This window comes from Helicoverpa armigera, chromosome 20 (genome assembly GCF_030705265.1).
Source record: "Helicoverpa armigera isolate CAAS_96S chromosome 20, ASM3070526v1, whole genome shotgun sequence".
Taxonomy (NCBI): Eukaryota; Metazoa; Arthropoda; class Insecta; order Lepidoptera; family Noctuidae; genus Helicoverpa; species Helicoverpa armigera.
The window spans coordinates 5,649,484-5,665,387 of NC_087139.1; the positions used below are offsets into that span (position 1 = coordinate 5,649,484).

A 15,904-nucleotide genomic window follows, 5' to 3' on the forward strand; every position below is an offset into this window, starting at 1 on the left:
TACATAGGTCATATTGATAAATTGTAGGTTCCTACTTGACTAAATCATATCAAGACAAAATACCCATTGGTAGTATTATTACAGGAACAGCATAAATTACGAAATAAGGGCATACACGATGTCAATTCTTGTATCGAAAAACAGATTAGTTTAGTAACGATTTCGATTAGTTTTCCGTGGAGTGCATAACGCGTCTCAGCTTACGGTACTTGTGGCAGTGAGAGAGTGGCGGCGCGCGGCTCCGCCTGGCTGCGAGGCAGCGCCCACGCAGCATTGTGGTGCGGCCTGCGAGTCTCTCCACATCCGCGTCCACACAATACCGCGCGGTGCCCAGCCGAGCGTTACGTTCTCACTAGATTTCGAGTTATTCCTCAATTTGTACGAATCAACATAAGAACTTACACTAAAATACTTTCTTAAAAATTAGACGTCCATATCAAAAATGTCACTGTCATTACGAACTATTTGAATATTTGTGATGGTATATATCGAATTTATTAGATAAATTTTTCAACAATAATAACATAAAATGTCATGGCACAAGTTCGCATGCGTATAATACTTGGAATGCAATGAGTAACCGTGTTGTTTGTGTATTTGCAGGGCTCGGGCGGCGGGTGCGGCGCCAAGCGGCGCGCCGGCTCCCCGTGTGAGGGCGGCGGCAAAGTCGCGCGCTGGGAAGACTCGATCGCGCGGCTAGAGGCCGTGGCCGCCGGCGCGGGCGGCGGAGACTGCTGGCGCTCAGAGGAGGAGGAGAGGCGGGCGTGCCGCCGGCGCTGGTGCGGCGGCTGGTGCGGCGCGCACGACACCATCCGTGCCGAGAACGGCAAGTCTTACTTGGAGCTGGGCGGAGCCGCCGCGCGGGCCTGCTGCGACGGTCGCGCGGCCGGCCGCTGTGCCTCGCGCCGCTGCTACCGCGAGAGGCGGTTCAAGATGATGAATCTTTGCGCGCTCAAGTTAGCGCGCCTGCGCCAGACGGCAGACCCTTCGCTGCGGCGCTCAGTCCTCGTGTGCAATACGCTTCGCGGCATCGAACGCGAGATGGAGCGCGAGAGTGTCGAGGAGGCGCCCTTCGAGCCGGCGTGCGTAGCCGGCGGCGTAGCCCGCTGCGAGCTGCTGAGCGCTCGCGACCCGGCGGCCGGACGCGCCACCCCCTTCCCCGCGCCGCCGCCGCCGGACCGAGACTCCGGCTACGGCGACGAGGAGCAGCGCACCATCGACTGGGGCTCCGTGCTGAGCCTGTCGTCGAGGTCGGCGCTCGACCCCCCCGAGGACGCGTGGCCCGACGACTGGGGCTGGAGCGAGGACAGCTTCGTGCGGCTGCTGGTGCCGACGAGTTAGTGCACGGCGCGCGGGCAGGAGTCGCCCGCGCCCCACTGAGCGCCTGTGATAGCGCGAGCCGCGCCGCGCGGTGAGGCGGGCCGCGCGGCCGGCTCGCGCGTGCGGCCGCGCGGAACTCTAGTCGGACGCGCCGCGCCGCCCGGCGCCTCGCGCGCCGCCGCGTCGCGACGCATACACGCAGTCAGTAGTTAGTATTATGTAATTGCAAAAGGGAAGGTGCTAGCTTCGGACGTGACGCAGGACTTAAATGCGAGCCGAGTTATTTTTGATAGTTTTATTTTCTTTAAGTGAATTCCAAACCGAATGAATAAGTGACTTAGCTAATGACGTTATTATCGTTTAAATTAAAACTCAGGTGTTTGAAATTTTGTTGAAATTATTATGTAATTAATTAGGTAAAATAACTATATTTATTTCGTTGACCAGAAGAAGAAAAGTGACAATTTGAAATTATTTCTGTCTTGATATTTTCATTGAAATGTACCGGAACAACGAGTATGACTTTAGTTTTATTATGGGTTATGTTGACTCGACAGAGGTTTGTCTGGTGAAGTGCGCTCCCAGCGGGTTGTGGTGCGAGACAGTTCTGTGCTTGAGCGAGTGGTCAGCGACTGGTGAGCTCGGAGCGCACTCCGCGGGCAGGCCTCGGCGTGTCGTATTAATAGTAATGTGTGGACATGTGCCGTTTGACAAGCGCGTCTTGCTGTGTTGTGCACAGTGCAGTCGTACTGCTGCGCTACGCGAACAATGCTGAACAAATTGTAATAGCTAGTACCTTAGTACTTAACGTAACTGATGAACTTTCATAAGTTCCACATCCACCACACAGCCAGGCTCACACGTAACTGGATGTCAATTAATTGAGCCTTACCAGCTGTGACTATGAAAGTTTCATGATTACAGGAATCGTGCATTTGAATAATTGGAATTTGTAATACATGACTGAACCGTGGCTGTAGGTACTTAAATCACTCATATTTCGGAATTGAGATTTCTGTCCATTGATTCGGATGCCTTCTAACGATCAGTTTTAACTTTATAAATAGCCATTAAGGTCTTTCATTTAGACATAATCAAAATAACTGTAAAACGTCTCATCGAATAGTTTATTTACTCTACTAACAGTGAACTGCAGTTCCTAATACGTAATTAAAACTAATTAGAACAATCATTTAATTTATTGGACACATTACCTTCTAGTTTTGTACTAAAGTGTAATTGTTAGGGGGCATCCGAATGTATCAGATTAGGTTTTCGATAGTCAAAGTTAGTTCGTTGATGGACTCTGTAAATGCATTGAGATTTGAAGTGTAACAAACCAGTTGAATTATTGTAAAAATAGTCTGAAAGTTGAACAACCCGTCGTTTCTAAACAGAGACTGGTAACGAACAATGTCTTCGAAACCAAGTCGACTGGACGAAGTACTTTCCTGGATGATACGTTCTCTCATTAGTAACATCGGGTTGTGTGACGCTGCGCGCTCGCCCGCAGACGACAGGCTGGTGGCCGACGGTGGACCTTGTCGTTGCTGAGTTCCCCTGATCTCTGATCATTTCGTGCTATCGGTTGATTCTTGCCTGCTACCCTGAGCCCGTCGCCCACTGCGCCTGCCGCCACGCGCCCGCGCGAGCCGCGGATCTGTGACTGCATGGACCAAACATACCTAGCACGACTTTTAATAGAGCAAAGTACAAATTTCAATAATAAGATGCATTAGTGCTCCGGCGCATGTTTGTCCACCGTTGTCAATTACTCAAATATTTGAATTGTGATTCGGTAGCTAATGAGAGAAAACTCTATGTTCTTAAATTTAGTGTACATATTATATACGGAGATGGGCATTATGGCGTGGTGATCGCGCCCGTTGTAAATATATTATGTAAAGTAATAATTTTATTGATATCGATGTGGATTGTCGGGTAGCTCGTCACTCGGGCCCGGGAGCCCGTACCGCCGCCCTGTTGTATATTACGACCTCTATTCTGTCCAATACACTCAACAAGTACAGATTTACAAGTTACATAATTATGCATTATTAATATAATAAGATGTCACAAAATTTTATCGCCAGTACAGACCAATAAATATATGTACATGAACAACGTTTAGTTATAATTTTGGGTTCTAAACTCATAAGTGATGCACTGAGTAACTGAATGATCAGCTCAATCTATTTTATTTTATGGGTTATTTCGCGTTAGATTTTTTGTTGATGATGTCCGTATGGTTGGTTGTGATGGTTTACTTAAGTAAGTTAGCGACTCTCCGGCAAATTGCCCTGTTTCACTTGTACCTACCTATTACATTTTACTCTATATTTGTACTAACATTTTTGAGGCTGCTTTGTATTCCCGACATATAAGAGTATCACTTAATTTTTTGAAAGTACTTAAATCTAATTAGTCGAAACTTTCAGTCAACCTCCTTAAATATTTCAATTAGTGTCGTTTGAACTTGTGTGTCGGGAATATGAACCAGTGAATGCTTGCAATATAATGTAGGTACAGAAACTTCTTTATCCTGTCATTTTCATAAAATAACCGACTTTCAGGTCGGCATGTCAGTGAATGAATACCATAATCGCATGTACTACTTCATTGTAAAATTTTGTACAAAACTATGTGGTGGGCCCTACCCTAAATTGTATTTAATACTCCTTAACTGTTATCGTTTGTGTTGTGAGGCCGGTGCGCCGGCGCACACGGCGCGGAGGCGGACGGTCGCGCGGCCGCGGGTCGCACGCACATGCGAGCGCGGTCGCGCGACCTGCCGCGCACTGTGTCGTGACTCCAGCAATAATTATGATGGCAGGTAGACTCCTTGTCGCATCCGTCTTAACGCCGTTGCAAACGTTTCAAAGAAACATTGGCAACGTTTTCATACGTAACTTTACGACTACATTGTATAAGTGTATTTTCCTTAGTGTTTTTCATTGCCATTGGTTACCAAAAATGACAGGATTTTTATTGAAACTATTGTGAATATATTTTAGAAAGAATACTCTCGTTAGAAAATTGAGATAACCATTTTGAAGGGGCTCATATTGCACATCGAATTGTTAAATCGTTCCTCATGTTAAGAGTGTCTCAAAGTCGTTTCTCGGTTTGTCTAATGTAAGATATATAATTGTAATATATTATTGTTTAAGCCGTTGTATCGAAAATAACAAGAACAGGAATAATTTTGTGAAACAATGGCACAAAGAATGAACATAAATATTATATATATTATAGAAACAGAAATGTGGCTATAAAAGCAATTTTTATAATAAATATTTACTGTTGAAGAATCTCAGACTTTTATTCTGCATTAACCCCATTTTATTTGCTACACGAACACACCCTATACTTACACAAATATCTGAATTGAGAACGACCTCCGTTTTGGAAAGTCAGTTAAGACATTTTTCTAAAAAAGAGAAACATCAAACATATTTTCACATAAACAATGAAAATACACAAAACTAAAACACATTAAAAGGAGGAGTAAATAGAAAGCACGAGAAACTGGATTTGGATATACCTACAACCACGGAGGACAAAAGCCTACAACTCTGTTCGCCGCAGTGAAAAACTTGAAGAATAGATAGAATCGTAAGAGTGAACTGGAGAAAGGAAGATAGTAAGTATATACATAAAATGGTGGTGAGATGATCATGTCCAATATTTTTATCCGCAAGCGATTTCCCCCCGTCCAGTGTGAACAGCTTTCCGCACCTGGATAAGTGGACTGTATCTGAGAGAAGGTTATATTAGCCTGAAAGATTTTCCATAAGTATCGTTCCAGTAGTTCCTAAGATAAAAGCGTTCAAGCAAACAAATGAAAAACTTTTCAGCTTTTTGATAATGGCATGAAGTATGAGATGATCTGAGCTAGGTTAGAAAACAATAGATATAGACGCAGCTAAAAAATAATTCTATAACAGAGAAAACTTATAAAAAATCCAATTAATTGAAACTTACTAATGAGGAAGTGATAGCTCATTAGTACGCCATGTAACATAAATGACGTGATTATCCGATTTAAGCCCTTTTCACAATAATTTTTATCGGTATAATATTTATATTTTCAACTGCAATTTTCAGTTACACGAAGAAAAGAATCGATTATCAACAGTAAACTCGAGTCGAGGTTGATAGCGAGTTCGTAATAACGAGGTACACAGAACCGTGAATGCTAAAAAAGAAAAATAATATATTTACAACTAGCTGTTTAGCGTGGTTTCACCTGCATCATATAAATAAGGGGGTACCATACCGCTCTCGGATAAAAAAGAACCGACTGTATTCGGGGTAAAATCTACATAAAACAAACTTTACCCAATCCTATATAGCATTTTTAACTATCCGTAATAACAGTTTTTTTTTAAATATTGGAATATGTGCTTTTTTTAATGAGATGAACTCTCTAACATAGAGCAGTGTCCGCTTTATAAAGCTACTAACTGTTTTCCCGCGGTTTCACCCGTATCCCGTGAGAACTACTGCCCGTTCCTGGATAAACTATAGCCTATGATACTCAGCGATAGTCTAGCTTCCCAATAGTGAATGAATTTTTCAAATTGGTCAAGTCGTTTTGGAGCCTTTGGGGTACAAACAAACAGAACAGTTTTTCTTCGAACAACTTTACTTTGAGACGTGAAAATTCATAGTAAAATGAAAACTGACGTTTATGTAGTCGGTGCACTTGGGCTTAAGAGTTTTATGTTAATAAATAAGTATTGTAGATACAGGTAGTCAGGTTTTAGCTTCTTATTAGAATGAAAAATATATCGGAATCCGGTTTTTAGATCTATCCGGGACTTACCAGATTTGAAATAGTTGGCGCTTTATCAATGAGCAGTGAAGTAGTTTAGTGTAGGTAGTACTTTTTTAAAGAGACTTCCAATTCTTGGGGTGACGGACACTTTCTAAAAGTGCTAGTGTACCCACAAACTATAGTGGTATTTGCTGCACAGACTTATACAGTTATTGCCAGTTAAATTACAGGAAAATCTATCCGAGTTTACAGTTGTCCAATTCAACAGCTAGCTAAGTCGGGTCTATCCGTTTGAGTGAAAATATCTTCTAAGTAGGTAAAAAGTGATGGACGAATACCTGATACAGTACTGTATAGTTAGGAATACTTATATATTTTTTTAAGTCAGTTTTTTATATTCGAGCAATATAACGTTTAAAAAATAAATTCAATAGATCCGCGAACAAAATTATACATTCGCATAATTCGCAATAATTATACCGAAATAGTCTGGAGATAAAGGCTGTTTCGTAAATGTGTACCTCTATTACAACATTAATATGGAAAAATATACTCACGGAGCTCTTGTCTCTAAGTCGTAGTGTTCCGAATTAAAAAAAGCCTATTCTCGGGCTGATCAAATACGAAAAATATGTAAGAGGTGGCATAAACAAGTCTGGTAGATTGGAATTTCCGGACTTGATGCTACTTAGTTTGTGAAACTAAATACACTGTAAAGAGGCGAACCAATATTATGTAAGTTTCAAATAAAATAGCCGAATTAGTTTGTATGAAATTATATATTAAACTTATATAAAAAAAAACACTATTATTGCATGCATGTCTCTGCGCACATCTCAACAGGTATACCCTACTAGCGCCATCTATCCACGTTATTTGGAACTGCGAATACAAAGGCCGTTCAACTTTTTTGTTTTTCTCATAAGAATCACTTCTTGAGTTCTGCGTCAGTGATAGCTTGAACCCCGTGGAGAGTTCGCTTATGTTTCCACATGTCGCCGGACCGTCTGTGAATACAAACAATGCACACAATTGGTCATTTTTAAAAAAATATCGAGTTTTGTCTAAGAATGTTGCAAGTTTGTGCATAGATACATGCATTACTCGCACTATTCGAATATAAAAAGATCTTCAACAATTATAAACTACCTGTATATCTTATTTTATATATCTACTTATAGTCGGAAAATTCATTTCAAAATCCTGTAACTTTATTACGACAGCAGCAAAAATCAAATCAATGGTTTTCAATTTTGTGTAGTGACACAACCATTAACTTAATATTTTTTATAAGGAAATTAATAAAATCATTGATTCGCCCATCGCTTCCACCATTTCATATTTATGCACTACGTTACCAAACGTTTGCAACAGATCGGAAGGCGCGCATTACTCTAACTGGCTGGTTCTTTGTCAGAATGCAGGTAGTTCGCTTGCAATAATACAACGCATTTCGGTCGGAAGGGAGATAAGATTTGAGGTAGATGTCGATGGCGACGTTTTTGGGTATTTTGTGTTCACCCTGCTATTGAGGAAGCTTGAGGATAGTACAGTATTTTGTAGTCTGAGGTAGTGTGAGGGAGGACAGTTTGTAAGAAGAGAATTAAATGACTCTAGATTAAAAAAAACTTGTATTTCATGTTTTTTAATCATGACAATTCAGTCCTATCGGGACTCAGTCTAATAAATTTTGCACCCATACTAGCGATTTCCCGTGGTTCACCCAGTCACCCAGCTTCCCGTGCTTCCAGCACCCAAATAAAAAGCCCATGTCATAATATTAGTAAAGATTGTCCGTTTTATTACATTTTGTTTATACGAACAAGTTTATACACCATGTAAAAAAGATTTAAGCCTTAAACTAAACACCCCTCCTCTAGCTGCACCTCTATTAAACACAACAACCTGAACAGAACAAAAGTGACACAGACCTGAAAGCAGTTCCACAGATATCACATTCGTGGGGTTTCTCTCCAGTGTGTATCAGCGTGTGCACGGTGCGAGCGTACGGTCTTCTGAATGCTGCTCCACAAATATCGCAACGATACGGCCTGGAATCATAAAAATATGTCGCTGTATGGTAGGTTTTGTCTAGTAGTCCATCTGCCGAACATTTGCCAACTATGTTTGGGTTAGCTTAGAGTGTTTTACATGAAGCGCCTATCTGACTTTCTCAATCCATTCACCCAGGCAACCCTTGGTAAGACTAACCCACCATTTTATCGTGCCTTCCGAAACGTAGAAGAAGTCGCCATGGAAAGATGTGACGACGGAGGTGCATTTTTGGGGTGGGAATTTTTCTTCTAGTTTTATTTTCTTTCGCAGCTTAGGAAGTGGCTCTTTTGAATAACTTAGATGAGGAAATAGGTTTACAATTAAAGGTTTTTAATGCAGTCAAAACTCAAAATAGTGATTTTGAGTAGTGAAAGATCCTTCACCGCAATGTTTTAAATTCAACATAAATCCCTTTATGTACACATCAGCCTACATATCGGTAAGTATCATTCCAGGAAATATTTTTGAACATTTCACCTGAATGAATGTGAAAATTAATGAAATACTCGCAATATTTTGTTTACCAAAATAGCCACTAGCATTTTCATTGAATTCAAATGATTATATTGTAGTGCTGCTGACGAGTTCCGAGAATTTCCTCCCGCGCAAATTAACGTTTCGCTGTAGATATCAATTATACTTATCAATGATAGCAAAATAATATTGGATCAACCAACTCACTGGAAATATGGTTGCATAAAATAATTGCAAATAAATAATTGAATTGAATAAATAATTCGTATTTTAGTGTTATTTGGAAGTTATTTATACTCTTCACAAAAATGTTATGGATTAAATACCTATACCAAATATATGTATGTGTGTGCACTACGTATGTTACCTACTTTTGAAAATGATGAGAACAATAGTACTCTTTGGGTAAGGTAGATCCATAATCCAAATGAGGTCGTCAGCGCCATCTGTTAGCGTGACATTAACTTTTTAACAGTAATATCTGAGTACCCATGGAACTTTATGCAACCGTTTAAAGGATTTGTTTAAAAAGTCTAAGAAAAAAATAATTTAAAAGCATATAAGAAAAATGATTCCCTTCCCAGCTATTAATTTAATTAACCAGCAGTTAAATCACAAATGAAAATGAACCGACATAACAGTGAGTCAGAGTCAATAAAACTGTGTCTGGATGCAAAACAAAAGGATTGTATGATAACCTTTGGTCTGTGTGGATGCGTGCGTGCTCACGCAAGCGTGCGGCGGCAGTGAACGTCTTGGGGCACGCCGAGCACGCGAAGGGCTTCTCGCCCGTGTGGGTCCTGCGATGGTCGTCGCGCTCCACCTAGCACCGACACCAAGCCACATACATTATCATACGGAAAAAATACTGGGAACCATCTCACTCCATCCGATAGTAAATAGCCCGTGCAAGCGTTTTTGCGATTACTCAGTATTTGTGCTGTTTTACTTGCACTTGGCATTGTTTGTAATTAAAGTTATGTAACTCGTAATAATGTATGTATATATACGTGCAGGTGGGAGCCTGCCTTGGTCAGGTGTTTCGACAGCAGTTTCGGTACTTAAGTACTTATATACAATTTTACGATTAATGAGCTTTTTTAATCAAAAGAAAGACAGTAAGTATGTTGATCGTGAGATGTTCCCAAATTCAGTTTTAAAAAGCTTAAAGTACACCTCATTCGTTAATTAGCTAGTGAAGTACAAAATAAAACAGACAAAGGTGGCTACCTTAACTTTGAAAGCCTTAGGACACAGATCACAGGGATAGGGTCGCTCTCCGGTATGCATTCGCATGTGGATGGCAAGATGACCAGACTGGTTGAAGCGGCGCCCGCAGACACGGCATGGGTAACCCTGAAACATGAAAAAATTAGCTCAAATTCTACCTGCCTATAAGCATCGAAAAAAGCGAGATATCTCGAAGCTTGGCGTAGCATAGACAGAGGGAAAAAAGGGCTAACATGTAAGCTCAGTCAATCATGAATTATAGATGCTATTTTATAGCTCTAAAGATAACATTACTTATAGTCACGATAATTGAATAATCCTTGAGTTTCCTTGAAATAAACCACTATTTAAGAAAAATAAACACTGCACTCCGTAAATTGATAACAATTATAAGTATGAAGTATTATTGTTTTTTCTTTAAATGACAACAAATGATTAAGTATCAGTGTTTATTTTCTGCGAATGGCACGGGTTTTTTTATATGTCGATGTTTCTAGGAACTCCTACGCTCAGTTCAGGGAACCCCTTCTGAGAAAATCTAAGGGCGTGACGATATCTAATATTCTTGCCCTCTAACGAAGTAACCAGAATATTATCCTGTTTCTAAGATTATATCTACACTACATTTTTAACCCAACTGCATCGAAGGGGTTAAGTAGGTATGTATGTTTATATTTCAAACAGTAGATTTACTCATTTGTGTCTGGAGATGGACAAAAATTACCCACTGACGAGCTCAGCAGACCTCAAGCACTATGAGCTCTAGAAGGTACATGGGTTTTTTAGTCGGCTGGACGTTTCTTTTTACAAAAACTTGAGATATCTTCTTGAGATCAGGGCCTGTAACCCGTTCCAATACTTGCCATGTGTGCGCTACATCTAACCCATACGTGAAAGACGTATGTAAGTAGGTAGGTCTACGTACAAAACATTATCCAATCACATTAGTAACACATTAAAGGATGATGGGTAAAATTGGCCGGCATATCCAATAAAAACGAGTCGCATATCAAATGATAGCTTATACCCTAAGCTTTATTTTTTATTATGGACAAAACATTGTGAACCACCGGAGAACGAAGATATGACACTTGATAGCATAGGATAGCCCATGGACTTGAACCACTCCAGTGCGTATGGGAGGGATGTTTAAGTTCATTTTTACTGTCAATAATTGTCAGAACGAGTCACAGAAGGTGTCAGTACCCATATTTTCCAAGTTTATTGAAAAAAAACAGATTATTTAGCAGGTAGTATTTACAACATATTGTGTACGTATTCCGCAGTTCTGGTGAGTCTAACCGGCATAACCAATGAAAACCATTTGCATATCAAATGATAGCTTATACCCTAAGCTTCATTTTTTATTATGGGCAAAATATTGTAAACCACCGGAGAACAAAGATATAACACTTGATAGCATAGGACAGCCTATGGACTTGAACCACATCATTTTGTATGGGAGGGGATGTTTAAGTGCATTATATTAATGTCCATATTAGTCAGGACGTATCACACAAGGTGTCAGTACCCATATTTTCCAAGTTTATTGAAAAAAAAAACAGATTATTTAGCAGGTAGTATTTACAACATATTGTGTACGTATTCCGCAGTTCTGGTGAGTCTAACCGATAACCAATGAAAACCATTTGCATATCAAATGATAGCTTATACCCTAAGCTTCATTTTTTATTCCGGGCAAAACATTGTAAACCACCGGAGAACGAAGTTATAACACTTGATAGCATAGGATAGCCCATGGACTTGAGCCACTCCATTGCGTATGGGAGGGATGTTTAAGTGCATTATATTTATTATTGTCAATATCAGTCAGGACCTGTCACAGAAGGTGCATGTGTCCATATAAAAAAATAACAGATAGTATTCACAACGTAAGGTGTACGTAATCCGCCGTTCCAGTGAGTCTAATCGGCATAACCAATAATATTCGTTTGCACATCAAATGATAGCTTATACCCTAAACTTCAATGTTTATTATGGGTAGAACATTGTTAACCACTGGGGAAAAAAGATATCAGTCCTGTAAGCCTACAACTGCCTATGGAATTAAACCACTTTGGCACGTATGGTATATAAAGAAAACCTATCTTCTTATTATAAATAACGCAGCTTTTCCACCACTGAAAGATTTTTCGAATCAGTTCAGTCAAGTTCGTAGCCCATTTAATCCAAATACTTATCGTGAGTACTTGCTTTGAAATATAATCCTGTGGAATTGGAGGTGTGCTGTCATCAATCTATCATCACCAATGACTGTCGACTGTTCTGGCTAACAAGCCTGATGTGCCATATGATGAGAACTCAGTGAAAGCTGACAAACGACTTAAATGACTTTATTCTACTGGTAAACCTCATGTATCCTTGCGGACCTGACCACCCGGTTGGTTATTGTGTACCACTACATAGCATAAATCAAAGTCACTTTTTCAGTCCTTATATCCCTATGTCCATTTGCAAGCTTAACTCTTCCAAACTACGCAACGGATTTTGATGCGGTTTTTTAATATATTAACCGCATCAAAATCCGTTAAAGATAGAGTGATTGAAGAGGAAGATTTGTTTGTGTAATAACATCCGTTAAATAGTGAGGAAATCCTGTATTCCCTTGCGAAGCTGGGGTGGGTTGCTACTTTTCTAATAATTCGACAACCCAGGGCCGAATATCCTGGTGCTGCAGCACGAGGAAATGCTATCTCCAATAATGGAAATAGTATACGGTGGTAGAAGTAAAAGTTTTTAAGTTTTGTTTTACTATTAAAACAATTATGCCTAGTTAAGACCGATTTTTATTGATAACTCTTTTTATTGTCTAACCTAGGCTTATTTAAATAAGTGATATGTTGACTAAAATACATCATACAATGAATTTTTCTACTATAGATTTGATTTCAACAAAAAAAAATGGTGCAAAAAGTATAACTCTTTTGTGCCCGACTGTACTTATTTCCGGTCGATTCTTGACATGAACTGTTTTGTTTCAGTAACTGTAGGGTATAAGCAATAATATAATATACATTAGAACTTTATTGGTTATCAGGCCAGGGTTCATACAAAATTGCCCATCATCCTTTCACTCGTTTGACTTTTAAAATGAGCGTGGGTTTTCAGATTGTATGCTATTGATCTATTTTTGAGAGCAGATTCCCAACCTTTGTTGCTTGGGCGTCGCCGCTTACCTATAGAGATTCTATAAGTTTTGAAAAAGCTTTGCCTAATGTCGATGTTCAAGATGAGTTTATGGCTAAATTCGGAACTTAGAAGTCACCATTAAAATAGAGATATCTTGGCCGGTTTTTTCCAGTTTAAAATCTTGTGGAAACAAAAATCGGGGGCATTATTACAATGGTATGCATAAGGAGGTATATCCAAAAAGATTGACTGTTCAATCAAGAATATCCCCTTGGACGTACCTAGGTCACAGATTACTAAATAGTTACTAGACTACGCCCATCACTACGCCTAAGTTATCAGAAGAACCAAAACTATTCGTTTAAAAATTTTCGACAATACAACAGAAATGAGTTTCTACTCGAACAATGAAGTGAAATAAGTCGAGTATGTTGTATAACATACTGGCTTAGTAACTTTGTGCATTTTCTTGTGCGTGTGCAGCGCACACATGCTGCCCAGCACTTTGTCGCATTCCTCGCATACGTAGGCCATCAGCGGAGCGCCCGGGGGTCGGTCCTCGCCCCGCTTGTGGCGGTACAGCTCCCTGAAACCACATCCACTAAATTAGTACTTTTTTCGCTAGCAAGCATTGTTTTGTGTTCCGTTTCATTATTGGCTTGTAGGAGGGATTAACAGAAACTATCATGAAAATGGTTAAAGAAGCCCTTTGATCTGGGATTATTTGAATCAGTTAATATGTACCTATATACCACACGTAGGTACATATATCGGTTTTAAAACGGAAAAGGTTTTATAGTTCATCAGTCACAAAAATACAAAATATGTTTTAGACATACAACTGCTACTGCCATCTGTTGTAGAATCACGAAACTAAATATACTTTCATACTTTGCTAGTGGGGACTTGAGCAGAATAAATACCAGCTATGAGGATAAGACTTAATTGAGGTAAATGAGTAAATACTTTTCTCTTTCCTTATGTACGGAGATTATGTGTGACTGTGAAATTAAATAGGTGACAATTCAGATTATTACCTAGCTGTAGCGAACAGTTGGTTACAAGAGCCACAGTTCCACATTTTGCTATTCCCGCCATTTGTGTACGATCGTCGATTGTTTCTGGCGGGCGGAGGACGGTGGTGCTCCAAGGAGTGCATCTTCAACTCTTCAGCAGATGCATACTGCTTCCCACAGATGTCACAAGCATAACATACTTCAGGACCTTGAGATACGTTTGTATCTAAGTCGCAGCTGCCCTATGAAATGAAACAGAGGTTCTTAAAAACTTTAATTCATGTTTACACCTATATGAGGTACTCTCTTGCTCTTGTATTTTGAAAAGTTACAATAAAACACGATCTAGCTGGCTTACCGAACACCTAATTGGATTGTGACAGGGAGTGTGAATGTCTTATAAAAAAAATATTATACATTTTGTTACCTATGAGTAAATTCGCTTAAGGAGAAGATGATAACTTTGCTTACGTTTCGATCCTCATAATAACTGTTCTGGTCTTCTATGAAGCAGGTCAACCGGTGCCTGTCTAAGGCATCCCCGTCAGCAAACAGTCCGTTACAAAAGTCGCACACGTACATTGTGTTCAGTTTGCGATATGTGACGCCACTCTTGCCGTCCGATGCGATGCAGCACAGTTGTTCTAGAAATATCGATGAGATCTTAAGTTTCAAATATTTTTCTTCCTAGAAGAATCTACCTATTTACAGACTATCGTATTATTCCTTGTTATGCAATAGGTACCTCGTCGAAACTGATATTTACCACATCGTCTACAGGCACATAAAGTGCCATTATTTTGCAAGAAAAACGTAAATATAAGTCTAATGACCTATATTACATTATACATATGTATTTTTAGCAATAACCGAAAATCCCTCAGTATTAAATTCCAAATAATACCTATATAATATAATCCTCGCTGACTTTACCTGTGGGTTCAACTTCCAGAGCGGTCGATAACACACGTTCACACATTCGGCACACGAGCCACTCGGACTCAAAGTTTTCATTACTGTGGGTGGGTTCTAAAAAGAAAGGATTATTTCAGATATTTTAACGATATTAATAACGCCTATTCAGGTATTTATTAAATTACTACGCAAAATTATTAGAATCAAAGGAGGTCAAACCTGGCACGGTCCTCTTTTCAACTTTGTCATTGACACTGGCCGGCAATAAAGAAGTCTGAGGCTGGTCGATGGAGCTATCCGATGTGTGGAGTGAGATTGTGTGGTCTAGCAGATCAGCTTCTGTTGTAAATATCTCATGACAAATCACACAAGAATGCAGCGCAAGCAGGTCAGGCCCGGTGCTTTCACTAGTCTGGAAAATACAAATAGGTAAGTATATATACCTTAAGCTTAGTAAATAACTCGACCCAAACTACCTGATTAACTTACTACACTAACATGATCTACAAAATTTTTGTTAGAATTTAAGTGAACCTGAGTCTTCCCTGAAGAATCCTGAAGAGGCAATAAGAATTGATTAACAGTATTCTCATCAAGCAAAGTGGGTTCGTAGTTAAACAAATTATCTGACTGCACAATATACAATTCCGTGTTTTGTAGTTCAAGATTCGGGTTATTTTCATGAAATAAAGTAGTATTATCTACATTGAAAAATCTTCCAGAATCGTTTGAATGGAACGATAATTGGTTTTCTACAGTATTCATTATACCAGTAATATCTGGTGGATTTTTATTATCATTGGTCAAAGTTCCGTTGGGGTCTGCGTCGGTGGAGAAAATTAAATCGTCTGGATCGTAAGTTTCTGATAACTCTTTGTATGGGTAATCGGGAGGATCAAACATCATTTTTGCTGAAACAATTTTATAATTAGGTTATTAATGTCTAGTAGTCACAAATTGTAAG

At 39.6% G+C, this 15,904-nt stretch overlaps 2 protein-coding genes across 2 annotated transcripts in view; one reads left to right on the plus strand and one right to left on the minus strand.

Annotated features, from left to right (window-relative positions):
- The window catches only part of LOC110379089 (uncharacterized), a 28,498-nt gene extending 23,867 nt beyond the window's left edge, over window positions 1-4,631 (plus strand). The window contains exon 2 of the mRNA XM_021338593.3: window positions 604-4,631. Within this exon, the coding sequence (XP_021194268.1) occupies window positions 604-1,341 (738 nt within the window). The 3' untranslated portion in view covers window positions 1,342-4,631. The remainder of the gene's footprint in view (window positions 1-603) is intronic.
- A 2,238-nt stretch (window positions 4,632-6,869) lies between these two features.
- LOC110379108 (zinc finger protein ZFP2) lies at window positions 6,870-15,872 on the minus strand. Its single transcript, XM_049848657.2, has 10 exons — window positions 15,475-15,872; window positions 15,160-15,352; window positions 14,959-15,054; window positions 14,497-14,669; window positions 14,047-14,267; window positions 13,454-13,595; window positions 9,860-9,985; window positions 9,328-9,452; window positions 8,032-8,151; window positions 6,870-7,107 (listed from the first exon to the last, which is right to left on the minus strand). Exons 1-10 carry the CDS (start codon window positions 15,844-15,846, stop codon window positions 7,029-7,031), a joined length of 1,647 nt encoding a protein of 548 aa, XP_049704614.2. The 5' UTR covers window positions 15,847-15,872; the 3' UTR covers window positions 6,870-7,028.
- Between the last annotated feature and the right edge of the window lie 32 nt (window positions 15,873-15,904).

Bases quoted from the DNA above. Each gene is read 5' to 3' on its own strand.
- LOC110379108 (XM_049848657.2), bottom strand. From the start codon at position 15,846: ATGATGTTTGATCCTCCCGATTACCCATACAAAGAGTTATCAGAAACT. The intron at 13,596-14,046 runs GTAATAATCTGA...ATGTGGTTTCAG, and splicing joins CAACTGTTCGCTACAGCTAG to GGAGCTGTACCGCCACAAGC. The intron at 7,108-8,031 runs GTCTGTGTCACT...TTGTATTCACAG, and splicing joins ATCTGTGGAACTGCTTTCAG to ACGGTCCGGCGACATGTGGA.